Source organism: Heteronotia binoei, chromosome 8 (genome assembly GCF_032191835.1).
Source record: "Heteronotia binoei isolate CCM8104 ecotype False Entrance Well chromosome 8, APGP_CSIRO_Hbin_v1, whole genome shotgun sequence".
Lineage (NCBI taxonomy): Eukaryota > Metazoa > Chordata > Lepidosauria > Squamata > Gekkonidae > Heteronotia > Heteronotia binoei.
Window position 1 is genome coordinate 90,648,256 of NC_083230.1, and position 20,074 is coordinate 90,668,329.

General features: G+C 44.8%; 1 protein-coding gene across 3 annotated transcripts in view; it reads right to left on the reverse strand.

The window, feature by feature from the left end:
• Positions 1-20,074, reverse strand: part of RFX4 (regulatory factor X4) — a 141,148-nt gene that overhangs the window by 7,364 nt on the left and 113,710 nt on the right. For 2 of the 3 annotated variants that reach the window (XM_060245570.1, XM_060245571.1), the window contains 5 exons: positions 19,145-19,289; positions 17,373-17,467; positions 16,311-16,428; positions 14,423-14,542; positions 10,840-11,001 (listed from right to left, as the gene is read on the reverse strand). In XM_060245570.1, the coding sequence (XP_060101553.1) occupies positions 10,840-11,001; positions 14,423-14,542; positions 16,311-16,428; positions 17,373-17,467; positions 19,145-19,289 (640 nt within the window). The remainder of the gene's footprint in view (positions 1-10,839; positions 11,002-14,422; positions 14,543-16,310; positions 16,429-17,372; positions 17,468-19,144; positions 19,290-20,074) is intronic. The other variant, XM_060245572.1, reaches the window with a different exon arrangement.

The window sequence follows — 20,074 nt, forward strand, 5'->3', positions numbered from 1 at the left end:
TCAGACTGCTTGGTAGTAATTTAGCAATAAGGAATGTGTGTGATAATATTCTTAATAAGGAAACAGGGTGCAGCTGGCACCAGGGAAAGGCCCATATAAGGACAAGCCTAGGAAGATGAACCAACAGACTAGTACATCACATAAATTGTGGTCGATGCATGTTTTTGTCAGTGTCCCAGGGACCTGGGAAGCTGAGCTGTTTTAAGGTAGTGAGTGGGTGGAGGCACCCTATAAAGGACGGCAGGTAACTGCAGTCATTGCTCAGAGTTTCTCTGAAGCCCGTGTACCTAGGGCCCGTGCACGTTAAATAAAGAAAGCTGTTTTCCTGATCTTGCCTCAGACCTCGTTTGTAAGTATGATTTACTATTAATTGGACAATACAGGACTTTCCCTGCTACAGTACGTGTGTGAGGTGGGTGCATCATGGGCCCTGGCCATTCAGGATTTGCCACCAGGAAGTTCTCAGTAGCTATTTAATCAGGTCCCAGCCCAAGGTGAGGACAGGTGGGACTTGGGGGACAGATGTGTGTATGTGATCGCACACATTAAATCTGGAAGGGAGGCATGGCTAGGTCAGGCCAAATCTCTTGGGTGATCTAACCCATAGACTCATTACTTAATTTTTAAAAAGAACAGTGTTAAGGCTCAAGCCTACACAGAAATCCCTTCAAATGACCTACAAGCCCTCATGCTATTGGAATGGGGAGGAGATTGCAGATTGTCAGAGGTTAGAAAGAGGCACTGTATGCTCAGAAGCATTTATGCTTTAATTCATACATCACATGGTCAGGACCAGCCCTAGAGCACATGGCACCCTAGGCAGATTTGGGGCCCTCCCCCCTCCACAGTGCCCCGACGCTCCCCTCTGGCACCATGCCCCGCTGCCCCCCTCCACCCACCCTTCCCCACCAGGTCTATTTCAATGCCCGGGAAGGGACGGTGGAGCGCCATGCTCCCCGAGCTATGTAAAGGCCTCCCTGCAGCGATCAGCTGATCTGCGGGTAAAATGGTGCCAGAGGCTTCCAGCTCCTATGCTGTTCTTCTGGTGCACTCACTGTCAGTGCCAGGTTGAGGGGACAGGCCAGCAGCAGCGGAAACAATTAATGAGCTTCTGAAAGAGTGGCCACCACCACTGCGTAGGAGGCAGCAGCCACGACCACTCTTTCAGCGGCTTGCTCGTTGTTCCCACTGCTGCTGGTCTGCCCCCTCAACCCAGCACTGACAGCATGCTGGAGAACCGGCATAGGAGCCAGGAGCCTCCAGCACCATTTTACCCACTGGAGAGAGTGGCACTCCACTACCCCTTCCCAGGCATAGAAATAGATCTGGTGGGGAAGAGAGATAGGAGGAGGCTGGGGAGCGAAGGCAAACTAGACATTTGCCTAGGGGTGTCATGGGCAATGATGAAGGGGAGCAGCCAGCCATGGAGCTGCCGGTTGCAGCAGAGCCAGCAGCTGCGCCCTCTGGCAGCTGGTCCCTTGGAAGAAACTGATAGTTGGCCACTGCTGCCCTTATTCCCTGTATCTGAGCAGCCACAAGCACAAAGCCCTCCCGACTCACCCCCACGGATGGCTCATGTACAGGAGTGACTCCACCAGGATTTGGCAACCCGGCGTCGAAATGTGCAGCTGAGAGCTCGGAGTTCTAATAGGAGCCTCAGCCTGGAGTTCTAATAGGAGCCTGGTGTCACGTTCTCAGGCAGGCAGGAGTCCAAAGCCAGTCCAAGGTCAAAGTCCAGCAGAAGCCAAGTCACCAATGCAGAATCACAAACCAGAATCAGAAGTCAATGTCCAAAAGCCAAAAAGTCAAGGTGCCAAGGAAATCAAGCAGGTCAAGATCAGGGATCAGGAAGGAGCGTGGATGCAAGCCAGAGAATAGACTTGTTGCTTCCACAAGGTTACCATGTCCTGGGTGGAAGCTGTATGGGAGTCTCAATCAGCCTGCTCCCTGTGTGGCAGTGAGTCTGCTAGAACTCAGGGCTGAGAGATCTGAAGCCTCGGCATGCCTCATGTCTTCGCTCTGAAAGTTCTTTCCGGAGCCTGCTTTGACCTCTTGAGATGGGAGAAGAGCTTGGAGGAGATTGATCTGCCAACAGCTGACACTTGTGCTTGGAGAGTGATTGATGGGCCAGCTGCTGTTTGTTCAGCTGAGGAACTGGCTGGCAACTCTTCCAGGTCTGTTAACCCTTCCAGCTCCTCCTCCTCAGGGCTCATGACACCTCGCTAATTGGAAACAGTGGTGGCAAGCCATTTAGCTCCCTGCTCTGGGCTGATCCCCATGTGGAAGCAATGCGTTTATCTTGCGACATGTGTCCACCCCAGCTGGCTTTGAAATCTGATCCTTCAGTTTCTGAACTTCCGGCTATGAACGACTCGGCTATCAGTTTGTGTTTTGGATGTTACTCTCTATTGGTTCCTATTCTGCTCCGCTCTGTTGATTCTGACCTCGAACTGGCTTTGGACTCTATACTTTGGATTTGCCCTGGTGGTTTCCCCTCTGCTCTCCAACTCAGATCCCGTCTGGGACTTGGTCTCTTTCCCTGCCTGCATCCCAGGGCATGACAAGGGGGGGAGGCCAAATTCAGTGAAATAGTGATGAAAAGCAGCATATCCTTTGGCCCCAGAGCTACCAGTACATGGTCAGACCATCAGAGCTTTGGTAGGAGAAGCAGGGTGAGAGAAGCCAGCCTCCCCTCTGCTTCCAGGACTGGTAGAAGCTCTGGTTATCCAGGTAGGAGCAATAATTCACAGCAGTAAGTTGTACATGCAATTATCCATCCAGCTAAAGAAAGTCTTCTATTGCACATGCCCAAACTGGATCCAGCATCTGCTTTTTCCTGCTGGCAGGAATAATAGCCACTATAACCAATGATATTTCTGAAGACTCGTACCTGCCTCATGGGGTGCCAGATCCAACTTAGGAAATATCTGAGGACTTTGGGGGTGGAGTCTGGAGCAAGATTGTGACAAACACGACTGAACTCTGAAGGGAGTTCTGGCCATCACATTTAAAGGGACTACACTCCTTTTAAATAACTTCCCTTCATTATAAATAATAATAATAATAATAATAATAATAATAATAATAATAATAATAATAATAATAATAATAATAATAATAATAATTTTTATTTATATCCCGCCCTCCCCCGCCTAGGCAGGCTCAGGGCGGCTAACAACAGGTTCATTAAAATCATACAATATACATTAATGGAGGATAGGGGCACCTTCTTTTGGGGCTCATAAAATTTGACACCCCCCCCCCGCCCCCGTCCAATATTTTTTAAACTTGGTGGAGGGAAGGTTTGAGAAGAGGCTCCAGAGGCTATGCTGAAAATTTAGTGTGTCTACCTCAAAAAACGGCACCCCCAGATACTCATGGGTTGATTCTTCATTATACTCTATGGGGACCAGTCTCCATAGAGTGTAATGGAGTGCCGAGCAGACATTCCCCCCCTCTGCTTTCTGATAACCCTGAAGCAGAGGGAAAGCCTCCAGACAAGGGGAGCACCTGCCCACAACTGAGGGCTGGCAATCCCACTTGCCTCTCTATCAGGAATAGAGTTGGGAGCTAAGAATTAAATGTAGGATAACATAATTTACTTTAAAAGTAGATTGTAATGCCTCACAATTGCCCTATGCAAACATAGAAACCCACATGGGAAATATGAAAATAATTAGGACTGTAAATGTTATACTTTGAAAGTTAAAATTTGAAAATGGCAGTTTTGCAGCAGATGCACTGTTGTCAATCCAATTCTCAGAATTAGATTAGCAGATACAGACTTTTCACAGGCATTAACAAGAACTATTCTAATCCAGTACTGGATAGCATTGCTGCAGTGATGTTATTTTGTGCAAACATTCTGTTTAAGGGGCTTTTCCTGCAAACTAATATATGTAACTTCAATCAAAAGACTGTCACTTGGGAAGCAGTTTTTCAATTTCAACAGGATGGGGTGATAAAAATGTTGATTCTCAGTGAATTTACTTCCAAGTGGGTATTTAGGATCACATTCTGGAACATATTTTCCACCGTACTTTTCATTTGCTAACAAGATGACATATTGATAAAAGAGGCACAATTTTTAGTTACCCACTGGTAAAGTTACAGGATTTTGGCAAAAAGCCTTGAATGTTTTCAAGTGCAGTGATGCTCATAAGTGAGTGATCACAGGCTAAGACAGTATGGAAGCACCAGTTTTCAACCCATCACTTTTGTTATAGTATTTCATTTGAGCAATCATTAATCAAGCCTTTGTAATTTAAAAAGAGTTAAGTCCTGATTATCCCTTTTCAGAATACATCAGTTTAACAGAAAGATTTAAAGAAAAAGAAACTGGGCCTTGCCAGATGTTTTACTCCAGAGCAATTTACCAATGGTTTGCCTTTATGGTGTGTGCTATCACGTCAAGCACAATGATTTAATTGCTTGTTTTGTGTTACACCACTGCAAGTACGCAGAAAAAGGAATGCACCAAGCTTAATAGTTAACTTATGTACTTAATGCTGTGACAACAGCAATGTTTGAATGAAACCTGAAACAAAGGTACAGCAGCTTCTTAGGAATCAGATCAGATTAGATTCAGTGGTACTCAAGGTGTTCACTGTTTTGTACTTACTTGAATAATTATTAATAATAAATATCCCAAGCATTTATAAAGTGTTCTGGAGCGCTTACATGATTTAAATTATTTCAGCAGTATTTGCAACATATGATGTCTGAAATGGCAACAGATCATTGGTCCATCTATCTTTGTACTGTCTATTCTGACTTGGTTGTAGTTCTCCAAAATCTCAGGCAGAAGAGTTTCCCAGTCCTGTTATCCTAGTTCTTTCTAACTGTAGATACCAGGCATCAAATCCAGAAGTACTCTGACACTGATCTATATCTTTCTTAACAGCATTGCTAATAATGTGTGGAATAGCTTCCATTAAAATTTCTGTTCAATGAGAAGTCATCAAGCCCTGCTTCATGAGTCTCAAGGTTTGCTGGGATGCTGGAGATCTGGAAATCCTGATCTTTTATGTAAGACAGAATATGTTCTCAAATCACAAACAGGTTCTTTGTGTGCCACTGAGCTATGGAATTCTTTAGAATAGTTAGACCAGGAGTGTCAAACTCATTTGCTATGAGGACCGGATCTGACATAAATGAGACCTTGTTGGGCCAAGCCATGCCGGGCCGGGGCATGTGTGTACCTATTTAAGATTGGGTAGAAGATATATAAATTTTATAAAGAACACAGACGAAAAACAGGTTTCCTATCTGTAACTGATGATCTTCGAGTGGTCATCCGTGCAGTCACACTGATGGGAGAAGGCGCCGGCGCCGATCACGATCGGTAACTTCAAAGCCGCGGATTTCCGCGCCCCCGTCCCGGTGTGCATGGGTAGGCACTCCCCTTCCCTGCGCATGCCCACCAGGACAGGAGCGGACATCCCGCCAGTTCCTTCTGACCGCTGCATGAGCCCCTGAGATGGACCAGCAGCAGTGGGAAAGGTGGACGGGTAGTGTGACTGCACAGATGACCACTCGAAGATCATCAGTTACAGGTAGGAAACCTGTTTATCTTCTTCGTGGTCTCTGTGCATCACACTGATGGGAGAATAGCAAGATAGCAGCCTACTTGGAGGAGGGTTGCACGGTCCGTCAATGGGTTAGCGACTGCAGAACTGCACGGCCCACGGACGAACTATGCCTCCACTGAAGGTCTAACGCATAATGCTTAATAAACGTATGTGGGGAGGACCAGGTAGCCGCCTTACAAATGTCTCGCAATGGCACTCCCTTCATGAATGCTGCCGAGGTTGCCATTGCCCTTGTGGAGTGCACTTTAATCGGCCCTGGCAGAGGCCGCTTCCGCAGTAGATAGCACAGTCTAATCGTCTCTGTCAACCACTTCGAGAGTCTCTGAGACGAGACCCTCTGCCCCAAGGAGGCCGAGGCATAGGAGACGAAGAGCCGAGGGTCTTTCCGTGAAGGCCTCACTCTGTGCAAGTAAAAGGAGATCGCACGCTTCACATCCAGGGCATGAAAACGCCTCTCCGAATCTGTAGACGGGTTCGGGAAATAGACTGGCAGACAAATGTCCCTGTTCAGGTGAAAAGAGGACACCACCTTAGGTAAGAAAGTCACATCTGGACGCAACCACACCCCGTCCGGTCGGAACTGAAGGTAGGGATCATCACATCGCAATGCTGCCAATTCCCCGACCCTCCGAGCCAAGGTGATAGCCACCAGGAATGCTGTCTTCCACGATAATAGCTGCAGCGAACACGTAGCCATAGGTTCAAAGGGTTTCCCCATGAGGGCCTCTAGGACCCCCGGTAAATCCCATGACGGGGTCGGGTTCCTAACAGAAGGGTACAACCGCAGCAACTCCCGCAGAAAGTTCTTTGTGGTAGGGTGTGCGAACACTGATCGGCCTTCGACATGTTCATGATTAGCTGAGATGGTCGCCAGGTACACCCTTACGGAGGATACTGCCAACCCTTTATCTAACAAGGTGAGCAGGAAATCGAGAATGCTAGGAAGACCTGCTTTCGCTGGTCACCTCCAGTCCCAGAGGTAAACTGTACAAACCGTGCCCACTTATAAGCATATGATTTCCTCGTAGACTCCCGCCTACAGTTAAGGATCACATGCTGAACCCTTGCCGATAATGGGTTCACCCAAGCCTCCACACCATCGTGGTAGACTATTAGTCCCTGCTGGGAGAACAGTAAGTCTGGCACTGTGGGAAAGTGGTGAAAGATGCCTTCGGACAGCCGCAGAATGGGGGCAAACCAATGTTGCCTGGGCCACCACGGGGTGATCAGAATTCCTCTCGGGCGTTCTCTGTATATTTTCTGTATCACACGCGTGATGAGAGGAATCGGGGGAAACAGGTACACGTGACAGTTGTCCCAGTGGAGCAGGAGTCCGTCCCCCAGCGACAGCGGGTCCCTTCCCCCTCGACAACAGAACCTTCTGCACTTCCTGTTGCCGCGGGTGGCGAAGACGTCTATCTCCGGCATCCCCCACTTCTGAAAGATGGGTTGGAGGAAGGTCCAGTTGAGCTCCCATTCGTGTAGGGAGGCTCCCCCCCAACTGAGAAAATCCGCGCACACGTTCTGGTCTCCCGGAAGATGAGCCGCCATCAGATACGTGTTCATCTCTCTGCAGATTTCCCAGATGTGTAAAGCCAGCAGACAAAGCTTCTGAGACACCGTGCCACCTTGCCTGTTTATATAGGCCAGCGCCGTGGTGTTGTCCGTCAGAATCGCCACTGTCTGGTTTGCCAGCAATGGCCGAAGGAAAGGATAGCATGATGAATCGCCAGGAGCTCCAAGAAGTTGATATGGTATTGCAGGTGGTCCTTGGGCCACCTGTCGCCCACGCATAGTCCATTCACATGCGTGCCACATCCCCACAGGGACGCGTCCGAGGTTAGAGTTATTGTTGGGCGCGATCTGTAGAAAGGTGCTCCCTCTAGTAGGTTGCGCTTGTGCTGCCACCACCTCAGTGTCACCAGAATTTCCTCCGGAATGGAGAATCTGTGAAGAGGGGAATCTTCCCCGCACCTGAAACGCTTCAGAAACCACAACTGGAGGATCCTCATGTGGAACCTGACAAAGATCAACACTGCTGTTGTGGATGCCATCAAGCCTAGCAGCCGCTTCACCTGAAGAGCGGTGACCAACTGGCTTTCCTGAAATATCCGTATCAGGTCTATAATGTCTCTTGCCCTCTTTTCTGGCAGAAACGCTTTGCACAACTGCATGTCCAAAATCGCCCCAATAAATTGCACTCTTTGGGAGGGCTGGAGACAAGATTTCTTTGTATTCACCCGTAACCCTAGCTCCTGCAAAAGAGTCAGGGGTGCGTTTTTGTGGTCGATATGATGTTCTCGATCGATAGGACGCCTCCGAGCGCTGGTCCCACTCAGCCTGTCTGGGGGGGAAACCACGGAAACATTGATGGCATCGGGCATGACCCATACAAATATTGCCATTGGCGTTGGTCCCGTGGCAGTGGAGGTGGCGCCCTTTGCCCTGGGGAGTTGTCATGACGTCTCCTGGGGGAGCGGTCCTCTGGGGATTGGTCTCTCGATACCCACAAGTCCCGTCGATGTCGAGGGCTTACAAGACCTGTCCCGTTGTGAGCTCTCTGAGCGACCCCATCTCACCGGTTCACGTCTCAGAGTGAGGGGGGAGACTCTATAAGGGCTCCGAGATCGTTCCCGTCAGACTCTGTCGGAGCGATCCTGAGAGCTGTCCTTTCCCACTTGTATGAGGTCAGAGGGACTCTCCTCTCTTCCCGACTGTTGCGCTGGGTCTAAGTTGCGGTCGGAGTCCGATGAGATTGCACTTTGTGTCGACATCGATTGCAGCATCGGTGGGCTCTGTCGACGGCACAGAGAGGCAAGCAGTTTTAACGGTGGAACAATTAGCGCTGTCGGTTCCGATGGAGATATCGGTGAGGAGCGAGAGGCGGGTTTAGTATGTTTCAGCTTATCTGCCTTCTTCTTTTTCTTCGGATCTGAAGAAGCTCCTTTATCCTCCTTGGACCTCTCTGCTGGTGTAGAGGTATCCGACATTGAAGCCGAGCCCACTCTCTTTAGAGGGCGATCGGCATCGGAGGAGGTCTTGTCGGTATCGACCACCGACACCGAGGACTTTGGCGCGCTTTCTGATGACGCCGCCATTTTGCGAGGAGACAGCGCTTGTTCCATCAAGGCTGCAGCAAGGCGAGCCGCTCGATTTTTTCTCGTTTGCCTGGAAAACTTAGCGCAGTGAGCGCAGGAGTCCGGCTTATGCGTCTCTCCCAGGCACAGTAAGCACTGGGTGTGGCCGGAGGGGCGATTTTGCTGCCACACTTCCTGTACCTCTTGAAAAATCCCCAGCGCTTTTCCATATGCGGAAGGCGCGGGGGTGAGGGGGAGAGAGGGGGGGGAAGGGAAAAAGGGAAGCTGGAAGTAGGAAAAATAACAAACGCCCTTTGTCTCCCCACTCACAGACAATGTTAACGCAAGTCAAAGTCTCTAGAGTATCCTCTCTGGAAATCCAACGAACACTATGAAGAAAATCCACCGACCGTAGCGAAGATCGACTGATCTCAGCGGTGGTCAGAAGAGAACTGGTGGGATGTCCGCTCCTGTCCTGGTGGGCATGCGCAGGGAAGGGGAGTGCCTGCGCATGCGCTCCGGGACGGGGGCGCGGAAATTCGCGGCTTTGGAGTTACCGATCGTGATCGGCGCCGGCACCTTCTCCTATCAGTGTGATGCACAGAGACCACGAAGAAGATCCCAAATATATATTTTAAAAGACTGAAAACATGCTTAAAACGTTAGCGCTCATTGGTTTTAAATATGCTTTCTTTGCATTTCTCCCATGGGATCCAGGGAACTGGGCAAAGGAAGCTCTGGCTCTTTCCTTCCTTCCCCAGGGCTCTGGGGTAGGAGCCTCAGCCAATAGAAGGAAGAGAGGCTTGGCTCAGCAGCTCTGCTGTGCACTTGAGAGCCTGGCAAAGCAAGCTATTCCTCCCCCCTTCCTCCCCAAGGGAGGAACATCAGCCAATGGAGAAAACAGAGGTTTTGCTCTGTAGCTCTTGTGCAATTGAGCAAGCCTTGCAAAGCAAGCTTTTATGCAGAAGAAAGCAAGATATAGAGAGCAGGAAGCAGATGACAGCCAATTGCTCGGGTACCTGATAGGAGCCCTTCGGGGGCCTGATTCAACCCCCAAACTGCTTGTTCAACAACTCTGAGTTAGACTGATTAGTGTTACTAACCTCCATCCTCCAATGTGGTTTATGCCTTCATGAAATAAATACACTTTTAAAACTACTCCTGATTGTCTGGAAGCAGAAATTTCTTCCAATAATTATTAATTTCTGTCCATCCTTAGAATTGTATACCAGCTGGATTTCTGTATGGATCTTTTAGATTTTATGTAAGCCACCTTGCATGCTTGCATTTTTAAATAATTTTTAAATAATTTTTAAATAATTTTAAAATAATTTTAATTTAATACTAGGCAGAAATTCAGTGGATATACTTTCTACCATTCTGGCAGTTTAAAAAAAAAGTGGAGGGAAGACATTATTCTATGTCACTGCAGCCATTGAAGGCACAGGGCTATTAGAGAAAGGGAGCCAATAATCTCCACAGTTTACTTTCAGTTGTTTGTAACATTTGATGCATCTGAAAATTCTTAATTAAATGCATATTGTGAGCAGTACAGGAAAGTTTTGTTTCAAATGGAAGTCAACTGCATTCTTATTTTTATTTGGGAAATTAGCATTATCAGGGAGGGACGGTGGCTCAGCGGTAGAGCATCTGCTTGGGAAGCAGAAGGTCCCAGGTTCAATCCCCGGCATCTCCAAAAAAGGGTCCAGGCAAATAGGTGTGAAAAACCTCAGCTTGAGACCCTGGAGAGCTGCTGCCAGTCTGAGAAGACAATACTGACTTTGATGGACCAAGTGTCTGATTCAGTATAAGGCAGCTTCATATGTTCATCAGGCATTCTCAGAATATCTTTCGGACACTGAGATGCATTTCTAGGTAACTTCATCTTTTAAACAAAAACTGGATTTCATTCAGTCCATGAACATGTATTCCTGTTTCAGATTGGATGGTGGCTGTCAGATCTGGTACAATTGATCCATCCTACTGGCCACTCCTCTTCCTCCTCTGCTGTTCCCTACCCTGCACACACCACTGCCCTGAATCAGTGCCATCAGAGGATACCCTTTCTGGATCACCATAAGCAAAGTACCCATATCCCCATTTTCTGTTTTAGCTAGAAAGTTATTATGTGAAAGGTATATAAATAGCCAGTCTTCCTTAGTCTTACCAACCTGTTGTAGTTGCTATGCCAACGTACTCTGGGGACTGACTGCTTACAGGCGAAGGTGCAGACGGTATATCCACTGAGGTGGCAGATTTAGCTGGAGAGAAAGGCACTGGGGAAGGACTTGGAGGAACGGGTTCTGTCAGTATTATCTCTTCTCTTACTTCTACTGCAGAGAGAAGAAAACAGATGCTGAAACAACATGCTGGCTCTCCCACCCTAGAGCACATTGCTATGATAAATGATAACGCTACAAGCAGACTTTAATTTGTCCCTAGAGTCAGCCCTTGAAATCTGTGAAGCAAAGTGGCTCTGAACATTTGCTGCATACCTCATCATTGCATAAGCACCGCCTTTGTTTTTTGCATTTAGGATTCAGGGCTACCAACACGGACAGCACTGGAGTTTGGGAGCCCTAGCACCTGTTATTTTAGATAGGAATAGATCTGTTTGCTATAATCCAATGGATAACAACACCTAAAACAGAAGAATTCTGGTCTTCCTCTCCATTCTAGTAGTGCTGTCATTAAGATTTCCAACCCCCAGGTGGGGCCTGGAGCGCTCCCAGAATGACAAATTATCTCCAGATTACAGAGAACAATTACCTTGAAGAAAATGGTAGCTCCAGAAGCAGGCCCTATGGTACACCGTAGATTCTAAGTTAAATCCTTCCCCAAATCCCCTTTCTGCAGGCACCGCCCCCAAATCTTAAGGAACTTTCCAGATCATAGATGGCAACCCCAGCTGTCCTAGCGGACACACTTGAGTATCATCTAGATTTAATTGGCCTCTCTGACCCTGCCTGATGAGAGCACAGAATCCTTTATATGGCTGTCACAGGAAAAGTCAGAAGCCCACCTTGGGGCCAATAACCCTCCATTTAGACATTTTAGTGCCTTCTTTTGTTTAGCCATTGTTTTATGCTAAATGCATTACAGATGCCCTGAAGCAAAGGAGCTATCAAGAGAAACTGTCCTGCAGTGCTTTGCCCATCTAACGCTGATGGAAACAAACTACTAACTCTGGGATCTTAAAGCCTGTAAATGAAGGGACATCTTTCTGGCCTAGTTACCATTTCACTGTAAGTGTAAAATGTCAAAGGGGAGATTAAAAATTTCAGGTGATTTTCACAACCAAGCTCTGTGGTTACTGTGAAAGTAGACAATGTTACTGAAACCTAAACCACATGATAATCGCACTCTTAGAGCTGTGAGAAATTAACATCTATTGAAATGGAAGGGAGTATCAATAACGCAAAAGTAACAGAAGTCATCAATATCGTTTTATTCCCATGAAAATTGGGGGGGGGAGAGCTACTGTGGTCATGCTGTATTTGTAGTCTTCCTGGCAGCATCTGGTTGACCACTGTAGGAAACAGGATGCTCAGCTAGATGGATTTTTGGTAGGCTCCAGCAGGTCTGTTGTGGTCTTAAGCAAGGATAGGTCAGGACTCCATCCATTTTGCTACATTACTTAGGGCCAGAACAGATTCAGTGATTTTACTAATCCCAGGAAGAATCCAATGCAATTGTTCAGAAAGACTGTTCTTACATATAGACTAGCTTGTTAATACAGATGTTCACCTCTGGAAGACAAATAAAGACACTGAAGAGACCCAGTAATTACCTAAATGTGTACAATTTACACAGAAAGGGTACAAGAGAACCTTAGGGCTATGGGGGCTTTGAGAATGGATGTCAATCAGCATTCTGTAACAATTATCTTTTTTGCTGTTTTGACACATTCATTTGAATTAATATTAATTTCATCATCTATATATCATCAGACCCCTGCACAGGTTTCACCAGGCACTGAAGATATATATAGTAGATAACTGGAATTAAAATCCATAATAATGGGGTGGGGGAAAATCTGCAGTACTGGAGCAACCACACAAATTACCACCTGATAGCTGCTTTAAAAAGTAAAGCTTTTGTGCTACATAGCATGCTACCGTATCAAGAAGGCAGCCAAAAAGAGGAGGAAATTGGTACAATAGAATCTCTTTCCTTCCCTACTGAAGTCTCTAAAAAGAAGACAAATGCCACATCTGTCTAACCTAGTTTCAAATACACGTGGGCAGAAACCAGGTCATATTCTTCTGTAGCACACTGTCAATACTCCAACACTAAACAAATGTTAAATAATACTAATAGCATTTCCTGCAATACCAATTTGTACTCCTTCCCTCTGAGTAGAACTAGGCTGCTTCCACATGGGGATTTTTCTCCCACGTGGCCAGCAGAAAGCCCCCACAGTAAACAGGAGCATCCAGATGGCATTGTGCCCAATTGGTCATGACTCATCTTTCCCACATATTTTTTCCCCTTTTATCCCTGAGAAACGTCATTTTCTCCAGCTCAAATAGAAAACTAACCCCCCCCACACAATATGGCCCTTTCCACATTTGGACCCCCACCCAGTTTTCTCTGAGCTTGACTTGCATTTGCTTACCTTGAAGGAAAACCCTGGGCAAAACCCTGGGGGCACCTTACGCTGGAGCAGACAGCACAAGAACTGTTCATTGGACCATGAAGCAACACATGTCCTCTCAAAGGGCAGAGTAATATATGGGGGTCTAGACCTTATTTTGGAGTTCAGAGCTTTCAAACCTTCCTCAATGTTTTTGATCGAATTCATGAAAAAGGAATAAATAAGGAACTGGGAATAAGGAACCAACTTCAGCCTCCTGGGCAAAACAGCATCCATATATCTGGGACAATCGTGGAACAAAACTGGGGTGAACTCAGTGTAATGTGGAAATGGAAAAAACAAACCCAGAGATAAAAATGGGTGAACTCGAGTGTAATCTGGCATGTCAGTTCAGGGACAGGGTTGAATCAGGATTAAAGTCTAGTATGGAAAGGGTCATAGTTAAAAGCATAATGGAGAGGAAGGATTACTCCTCCCACACAAACACATACACTTGGTTCCAATCTAAATCAGAGACGAGCCTAGATGAATCCAGCCATGAAATCCAGTCATAGATTTTCCAGTGGCTTCTGCAGTTTAATCCTGAGATTTTGAAAGTGCAGTTGAAGAATATTAGCTCCCCTCAGCTGCCATTTTTTGCATGCCCATATTGGACAAGCTAATTTATTTGGTGGATAATTATAAACAGGGGTCATTTTGTAGTAAAACAGGTGGTGGAGCTCATGAGCATAACTCATTAGCATATGCCCCCCCCACCAGCCAAAAGTAATCCGATGCAAGAAAGACCTATTTGGGCTGGCTAGAGATTGTTCACCTGGGGCTCTCCTGGGCCACCCCACCCCCCAGTCAAAAGGCCAGCAAGCCACTTGCCACCCAAAATCACTTAAGAACTGGAGAAAGGGTGGCGTAGGCTTTTCCAGGGGTTAATGAGGGCTGCTGGGTATGTGGCAAAGTCCCTGGTGGCTGGCTGGCTGGCTGGCTGTCCGCTCTCCTAATCCAGGGATTGATATGCAGCTGTACCTATTATCCAATGGATAAAGTACCGTAGGTGGGGAGGAAGAGGGGGAACCATCAGAAAGGTTCAGGAGCTGTGCTTCTGTGAGCTCCGGCTGAATTCAAGCCCTAATTATAAAGCAGTTGCAAGAGAAGAAGCCTACCTGTTCCACCTTCTCCTTTCATTGCCCTCATCAGCTCATTGGCTCGCTCATGACAATGGAGGGACTCTAGGAGGTATAATACGTAATCATCAAACATCAGGTGAATAAGATGAAAAGAACCTGGAATAAAATAACAGAAGCAAAAAAAAGTCCATGGAATATAGTTGTATTTATTTTGGTATCTACACTGTTTTTCTCCTCAATGGGGACTCAAAGTGACTTGCAATACTGTTCTTTCCTCTCCATTTCATCCTCACAATAACCATGTGCTAAAGTAGGTTAGGGTGAAAGAGAGTGACTGGACCAGTCACTCTGTGAGCTTCCTTGGCAGAATGAGGAGTTGAACCTGGTTCTAGTGACCCTGAGTGTTCTCTTAAGAATATGTTAAACTGGAAACTAAACTAGGATGGCTCAACACTTTATCTGGAAAAAGACTCATTGCAATCAAGAACGTTTATTTGTCTGGGATCAAGCTAGATGTGTGGGGGACTAATGTCCCCAAGCACACCAGGTCTGATTCGTCTCAGCACAATGCAACATAGGAGAAGGAGGGGCTTTAGCCTTCCCTCCTGTGTCACTGTCCTGAACCAAAATGGCCATATTTACCCTGCTGTGGGGCTCTCCAGATGCACTTGGGAACATTTGTCTGCAAAAAGGACACCGTCAGGTGGAGGAACCTCAACCCAACTCACGTCACAAGTAGTTTGGCACTCAGTTCCTGCCCAGAATAACAGGACGATGCAAGGTTAGCATACAACAGTAGCACGTCCTTTTCAGTAGTCATCTCTGCATTTTAGAAAATGTTTCCAGGTCTTCCTGTCCCCTTTATTGACTTCATTTTGAAAGCATTAAAGGGTAGCAGAGCTGTTTATTATTGTTTGTATCCCCATAGTGGAGATACCTTAAAATCCATTTTTATTTCTTTCTGCAAAAGTTCTTTTATGGTGAATGAAGAGACATATACACTTAGAGCAGAACCAGGACATGTCCAATACATCTCAGCCTGATTTTATATTCTCAGTGTGTCTAAATTATTCAACATTTCTACATTGTTTTAAGCACAAAGTGCTTTGCACTCCTAATAACCCAAACTATTTAATTATTAATTTCCTTTTATCAGAAAGTGAACTAAAGCTGAGAGATACTTATACTAAAATCCTACTTATAATGTAATCCCTTCTAAATCCAACAAAGTAAATGTGCATAACTTTGTTTAGGATTGCACTGTTACTTGCCTTTTGCCATTAAGCCCTATAGTTCACCTAGCATTTGAAACTAGGCTCCCAAATCTGGAACACCTATCTGGAGGTGAGCAGAACCTTGATAAGTCAATTCCAAACTCTCTTCTTTCTTTTCCATCCTCTTTCCCCAGGGTCAATAGTTCTACTTTCTCTCTGAATCTTGCTTCCTAGCATATGGAAATTGCCCGTCCCTCATTCCTGTCAGTATGTCTCTTCCTTCTCATAGCTGTCTGAAAATGTTAACTTTTAGCCTCTTCTCACAGCCTGATACCAGAACAGAGATGGCAGGGAAACTGATGGAAACAATCAGGCATCTTATCATTTTTGTTTTCTCCTGCACCTAGCTGGTTGAATGGAAACTGCAACACCCTAGGGCTTTCATATTTTCCAGGCTGCGAGCAGCCTAATAGCAATACTCCAAGACATGTATGAGGGCTCAATGGCAAGTCCAATGGTGGACTCCCATGAGTCATCTTAGCCAGGGTCTTCAATGACCAGCCGGTGGTCTAGTCTGTTGACCACCACTTTCCTAGAGATTTAAAAAACCCAACCCACACACCTTTTATTTTTACTATCTGTTATGAATGTGGCCTCTGTTATGGAGCTACACACTTCCTCCTAAAATACTAAGAATTTAAAAAAAGTACCAAAACTAGGGGCACTGTGCAAAGTCATATCGCGAATAACTCTTGTGCCAAAGCAAGACCACATCAAGAGAAACTGCTGTGCTACTTTCTTCAAAGAGCCTTGTCTCTTAGCAGCTACCTGCCAATAAAAAGAAACAAATGTGATAAAGAAGCATCTGCCCATTTTCTTGGACGGAAAATGAAGTCCAATTAGTTTTGTAACCATTATACAAATAGTAACAACAGCAGATAATTATTCCAGAGGAGTAGCCATGTTATTCTGCTGCAGTGAACATAAACAGGAGTCCTGTGGCAACTTAAAGGCTAGTACAGTTTTACTCCAGCAAAAACTTTTGTAGATTAGAGCTCACTTCTTCAGATGCAATGAGTGGATCTGCAGTATGCAGCCATTTTATATAGAGGTAAGAGAACAGAAAGACAACAGGGACAAGAGTCCATGCAGGATATACAGGATCAGGGTGAGACGTGACTACGTATAAGTCAAATTTTATCAAGAAAAATACAAGGATCCATGTACATGTAAGTACACAAGCATCTTTTTAGCTTGTCCCACAGTTGTTCATGTTCTGAAGGTGAACATCAAGTATTTGCTCAAATTAAGTGTAATGGCTAGTAGCCATGATGGATACAAAGACCTGATGGGCTTTTAGTCTGATCCAGCATGGCTCTTACGTTCTTATAGCACATCCTGAAAACCAGCAAAACATTCCAAATAAAGTAATCCAAATATTTACAGCAGTGAACTTTAGAAGGAGAAAGTACATTGGTAATTTGTAGCAATCATAGTAATTTGTACAATATTTGCTTTGTAGAATTCTTTGGTAAAATTGCAAAATCTGTGCATAAAACATTAGAAAATACCTGCACCAGCCATTGCAATTTCATGCCAATTCCTGCTGACATCACTACTCCATCATCCAGTTGAGAGAAGACTTTAAATGTGGGATGAGCCTTGATATACTGTCCTCAGCTCCAGTTTTCCAAGCGGAATTAACCAAGCTCTGGACAATGAACATCATACTTCAAGTTTTACCTCCCATGGTCTGGGTTCTTTTTACTGACCTTTACAACACATCTGTCCACCATGGAATCTAGCCATTCCACATATGATTCAATAGGTGATTGCTCTTCCAGAAGGTGATCAAACTCCTGATATACTAGCAATGTAAAACCCCAATGAAACAAATTATTAATTACTGGAGACTCTAGTTAACAAAACAAACAAACAAAAAATCACAAGTCAATTACCAGAGCTTTACTTGTTTTTCAAATTTGTTTGGGAAATTTTGCAAATTTGTTTAACTGAGTTAACACTTGCTCTGTTAAATAATGAAAAAGCAAATAAAAATCTATTGTATGTGGCTTCCCCTTGCTTTCTGTATCAACCCATAAATATCCAACCCTATCAGTGCCCATCAATTTTTAGAACAGATTTAAATGAACAACAAATGAAATCTACCAGTTGAAAATTCTGGCTCCATTTTTAGCAGTGCTAGTCTGTAAGTAAATCACAGGCATAGCTATGATGGTCATTCTTCTAAGCTAGGTTTTGACTCTTGATAAAAAAGTCATGTGTGAAATTGATTTAGAAATGCATGAAAGATGCTATTTAAATCCAGAGTGTACAAGAGTCACTGATGGCCCTCCTATCAGAAAAACCTGCACAGCTCTATAATACATTCTATAGCAGCTACTGGCACATTTATTTGTAATGCCTAAGAGGCAAATTATTTTCTATAAAAAATTATGAGAGCCATTTTCTAAAAGATTACCTAATGACTGCTAATCTAGGATTGTCAGCTCCAAGTTGGAAAATACCTGAAGAAATTAGGGGGTAGTTTGAAGAAGGTAGGGTTTGGGGAGGGGAGAAACTTCAGTGGGATATAATGCCATAGAATCAATCTTACAAAGTGGCCATTTTGTCCAGGTGATCTCTGTCACAAGGTGATCTGGTGCAATCATAGGAGATCTCCAGCCACTACCTGGAGGTTGGCAAGCCTACATGCTGGCCACTTACACTTCCTTTCTAGGCAGATCTGAGGAAGAGAGCTTTGACTCTTGAAAGTTTATATGCCAAAAGTCTTGATGGTCTTTAAAGTGCAACTGGACTCGAATCTAGCTCTCCTAGACAGACTTACACCCTCCTGATCATTTAGACTTCGACAGACTTAAAGGGCGGTAACTTTGCTCAGAATGGTACTGTAGGACTCTTTAAAAAAATGCTGCAGTGCACTTTAATCTGCAAAGCATTATTATATTCTTAAACGAGTCTGCTTAAGAGTATTGAGGATCACTAAACAGATTACTGGAGTTATGCTTTAACTGTGAAAAGGATTCATATTGAAATACACATTCCCACCTACAATCTGGAGCAATCATGTACTTTCTCATGATTATTAGCTGCCCTGAGTCCGCTCACGGACAGGGCGAGTTAGAAATTGAAAGTAATAAATAATAAATAATACTGTGATTGCAAATTCTAGTTTTAGGTTATGTTTGTTTAACCATAATGTTACAGAAGACTGAAATGCTTTTAAAAAGTGAGAGAAATTTATGTATATTATTATATGCTATTGGACCTTCCCTGCATCTTTTCCTCTGTAGACGGGAAAGCAGATGGGTGGAGCATTATCTTGAGGTGAAAAAATGGCAGGTTGGAAAGAATTTAACAAATCTGGTTTCCTCACAGATTTGCCCACTGCAGGTCATGCAAAATATTTCAACTTTTAATTGATGGATTTGGGTTTGGCAAGGAATTCTGCTGAAGTCAAACACCTATTTTTGCACACATAATTAAGCTTCCTCTCTCACAATTGTTGGTTTTATATTCTTACATTGTATTATGAGTTTTCTGTGCTCTTCCCGAGAGTCTTCCATGGTGTAGAGCGTTTGTTTGGTAATGCTGTTAAGGTCCACATTCCTCCAGTCTTCCAGCATTTGGAATGTAATGTCTGCACTGTGGATGACAGTTCTAGATGCCTATAATTCAATCCAAATGACTCGTTAGCATCTGATATATTAGTTTAAAGATAGATTTTATCCCATTATATGCTTCCTTGATGAGCCTCATTAAGTTGATTCCTGCTGGGCTCTGTTCTGGAAGAGCTGTGTGTCACTGGAATTCCTAAACTTTATTCCATCACTTCCCACAAATTACAGGCCGTCTCTCTGTTAGTTCTACAGCATTTTTAATTAGAAAAGTGCTCGTTGTTTCTCCAAATCAGTCTGAGTCATCTCTCCTCAATCAGTGCATGAAGGGGCCAGTCTGTATGCTTACTTATCATCCAGACTCATTGACCACTGGTCCATTCCTACTTTTTTTAATGATAAAGTTCTCACACTATGAATTTACAACTTCAATTTCATGTTAGGAGACATCTCCAAGTGCATATCCAGTACATAAAACGGAGGCAGTTTCATTTGTAATGAGGCTTAGCACCAGAACTGCACTTCCAGTAAGGGCTGAATTAAACATTACAATTTATAACATGTAGGGCTGGATGACTTTGATACTGAAAGTTAGATGTCAGGAACAGGGGAACTTATTTTTCAAATGCCAAGAGCCCCAATTCAGATCAAAATTGTGGCATATAGGGGCTTCAGACTTCCTCCCCCATGCTGTTTTCCCAACTGGAAATGGCTGAGGGGGTGGCATTATTTGCCTGTAGTAGGAAACTATCATGTGAAGTCTTTAGTATCTTTATTAAGATTTTTATTATCTCAGAAATGAATGGTGCAGGGTATCCCTTCAGTGACTTATCTGA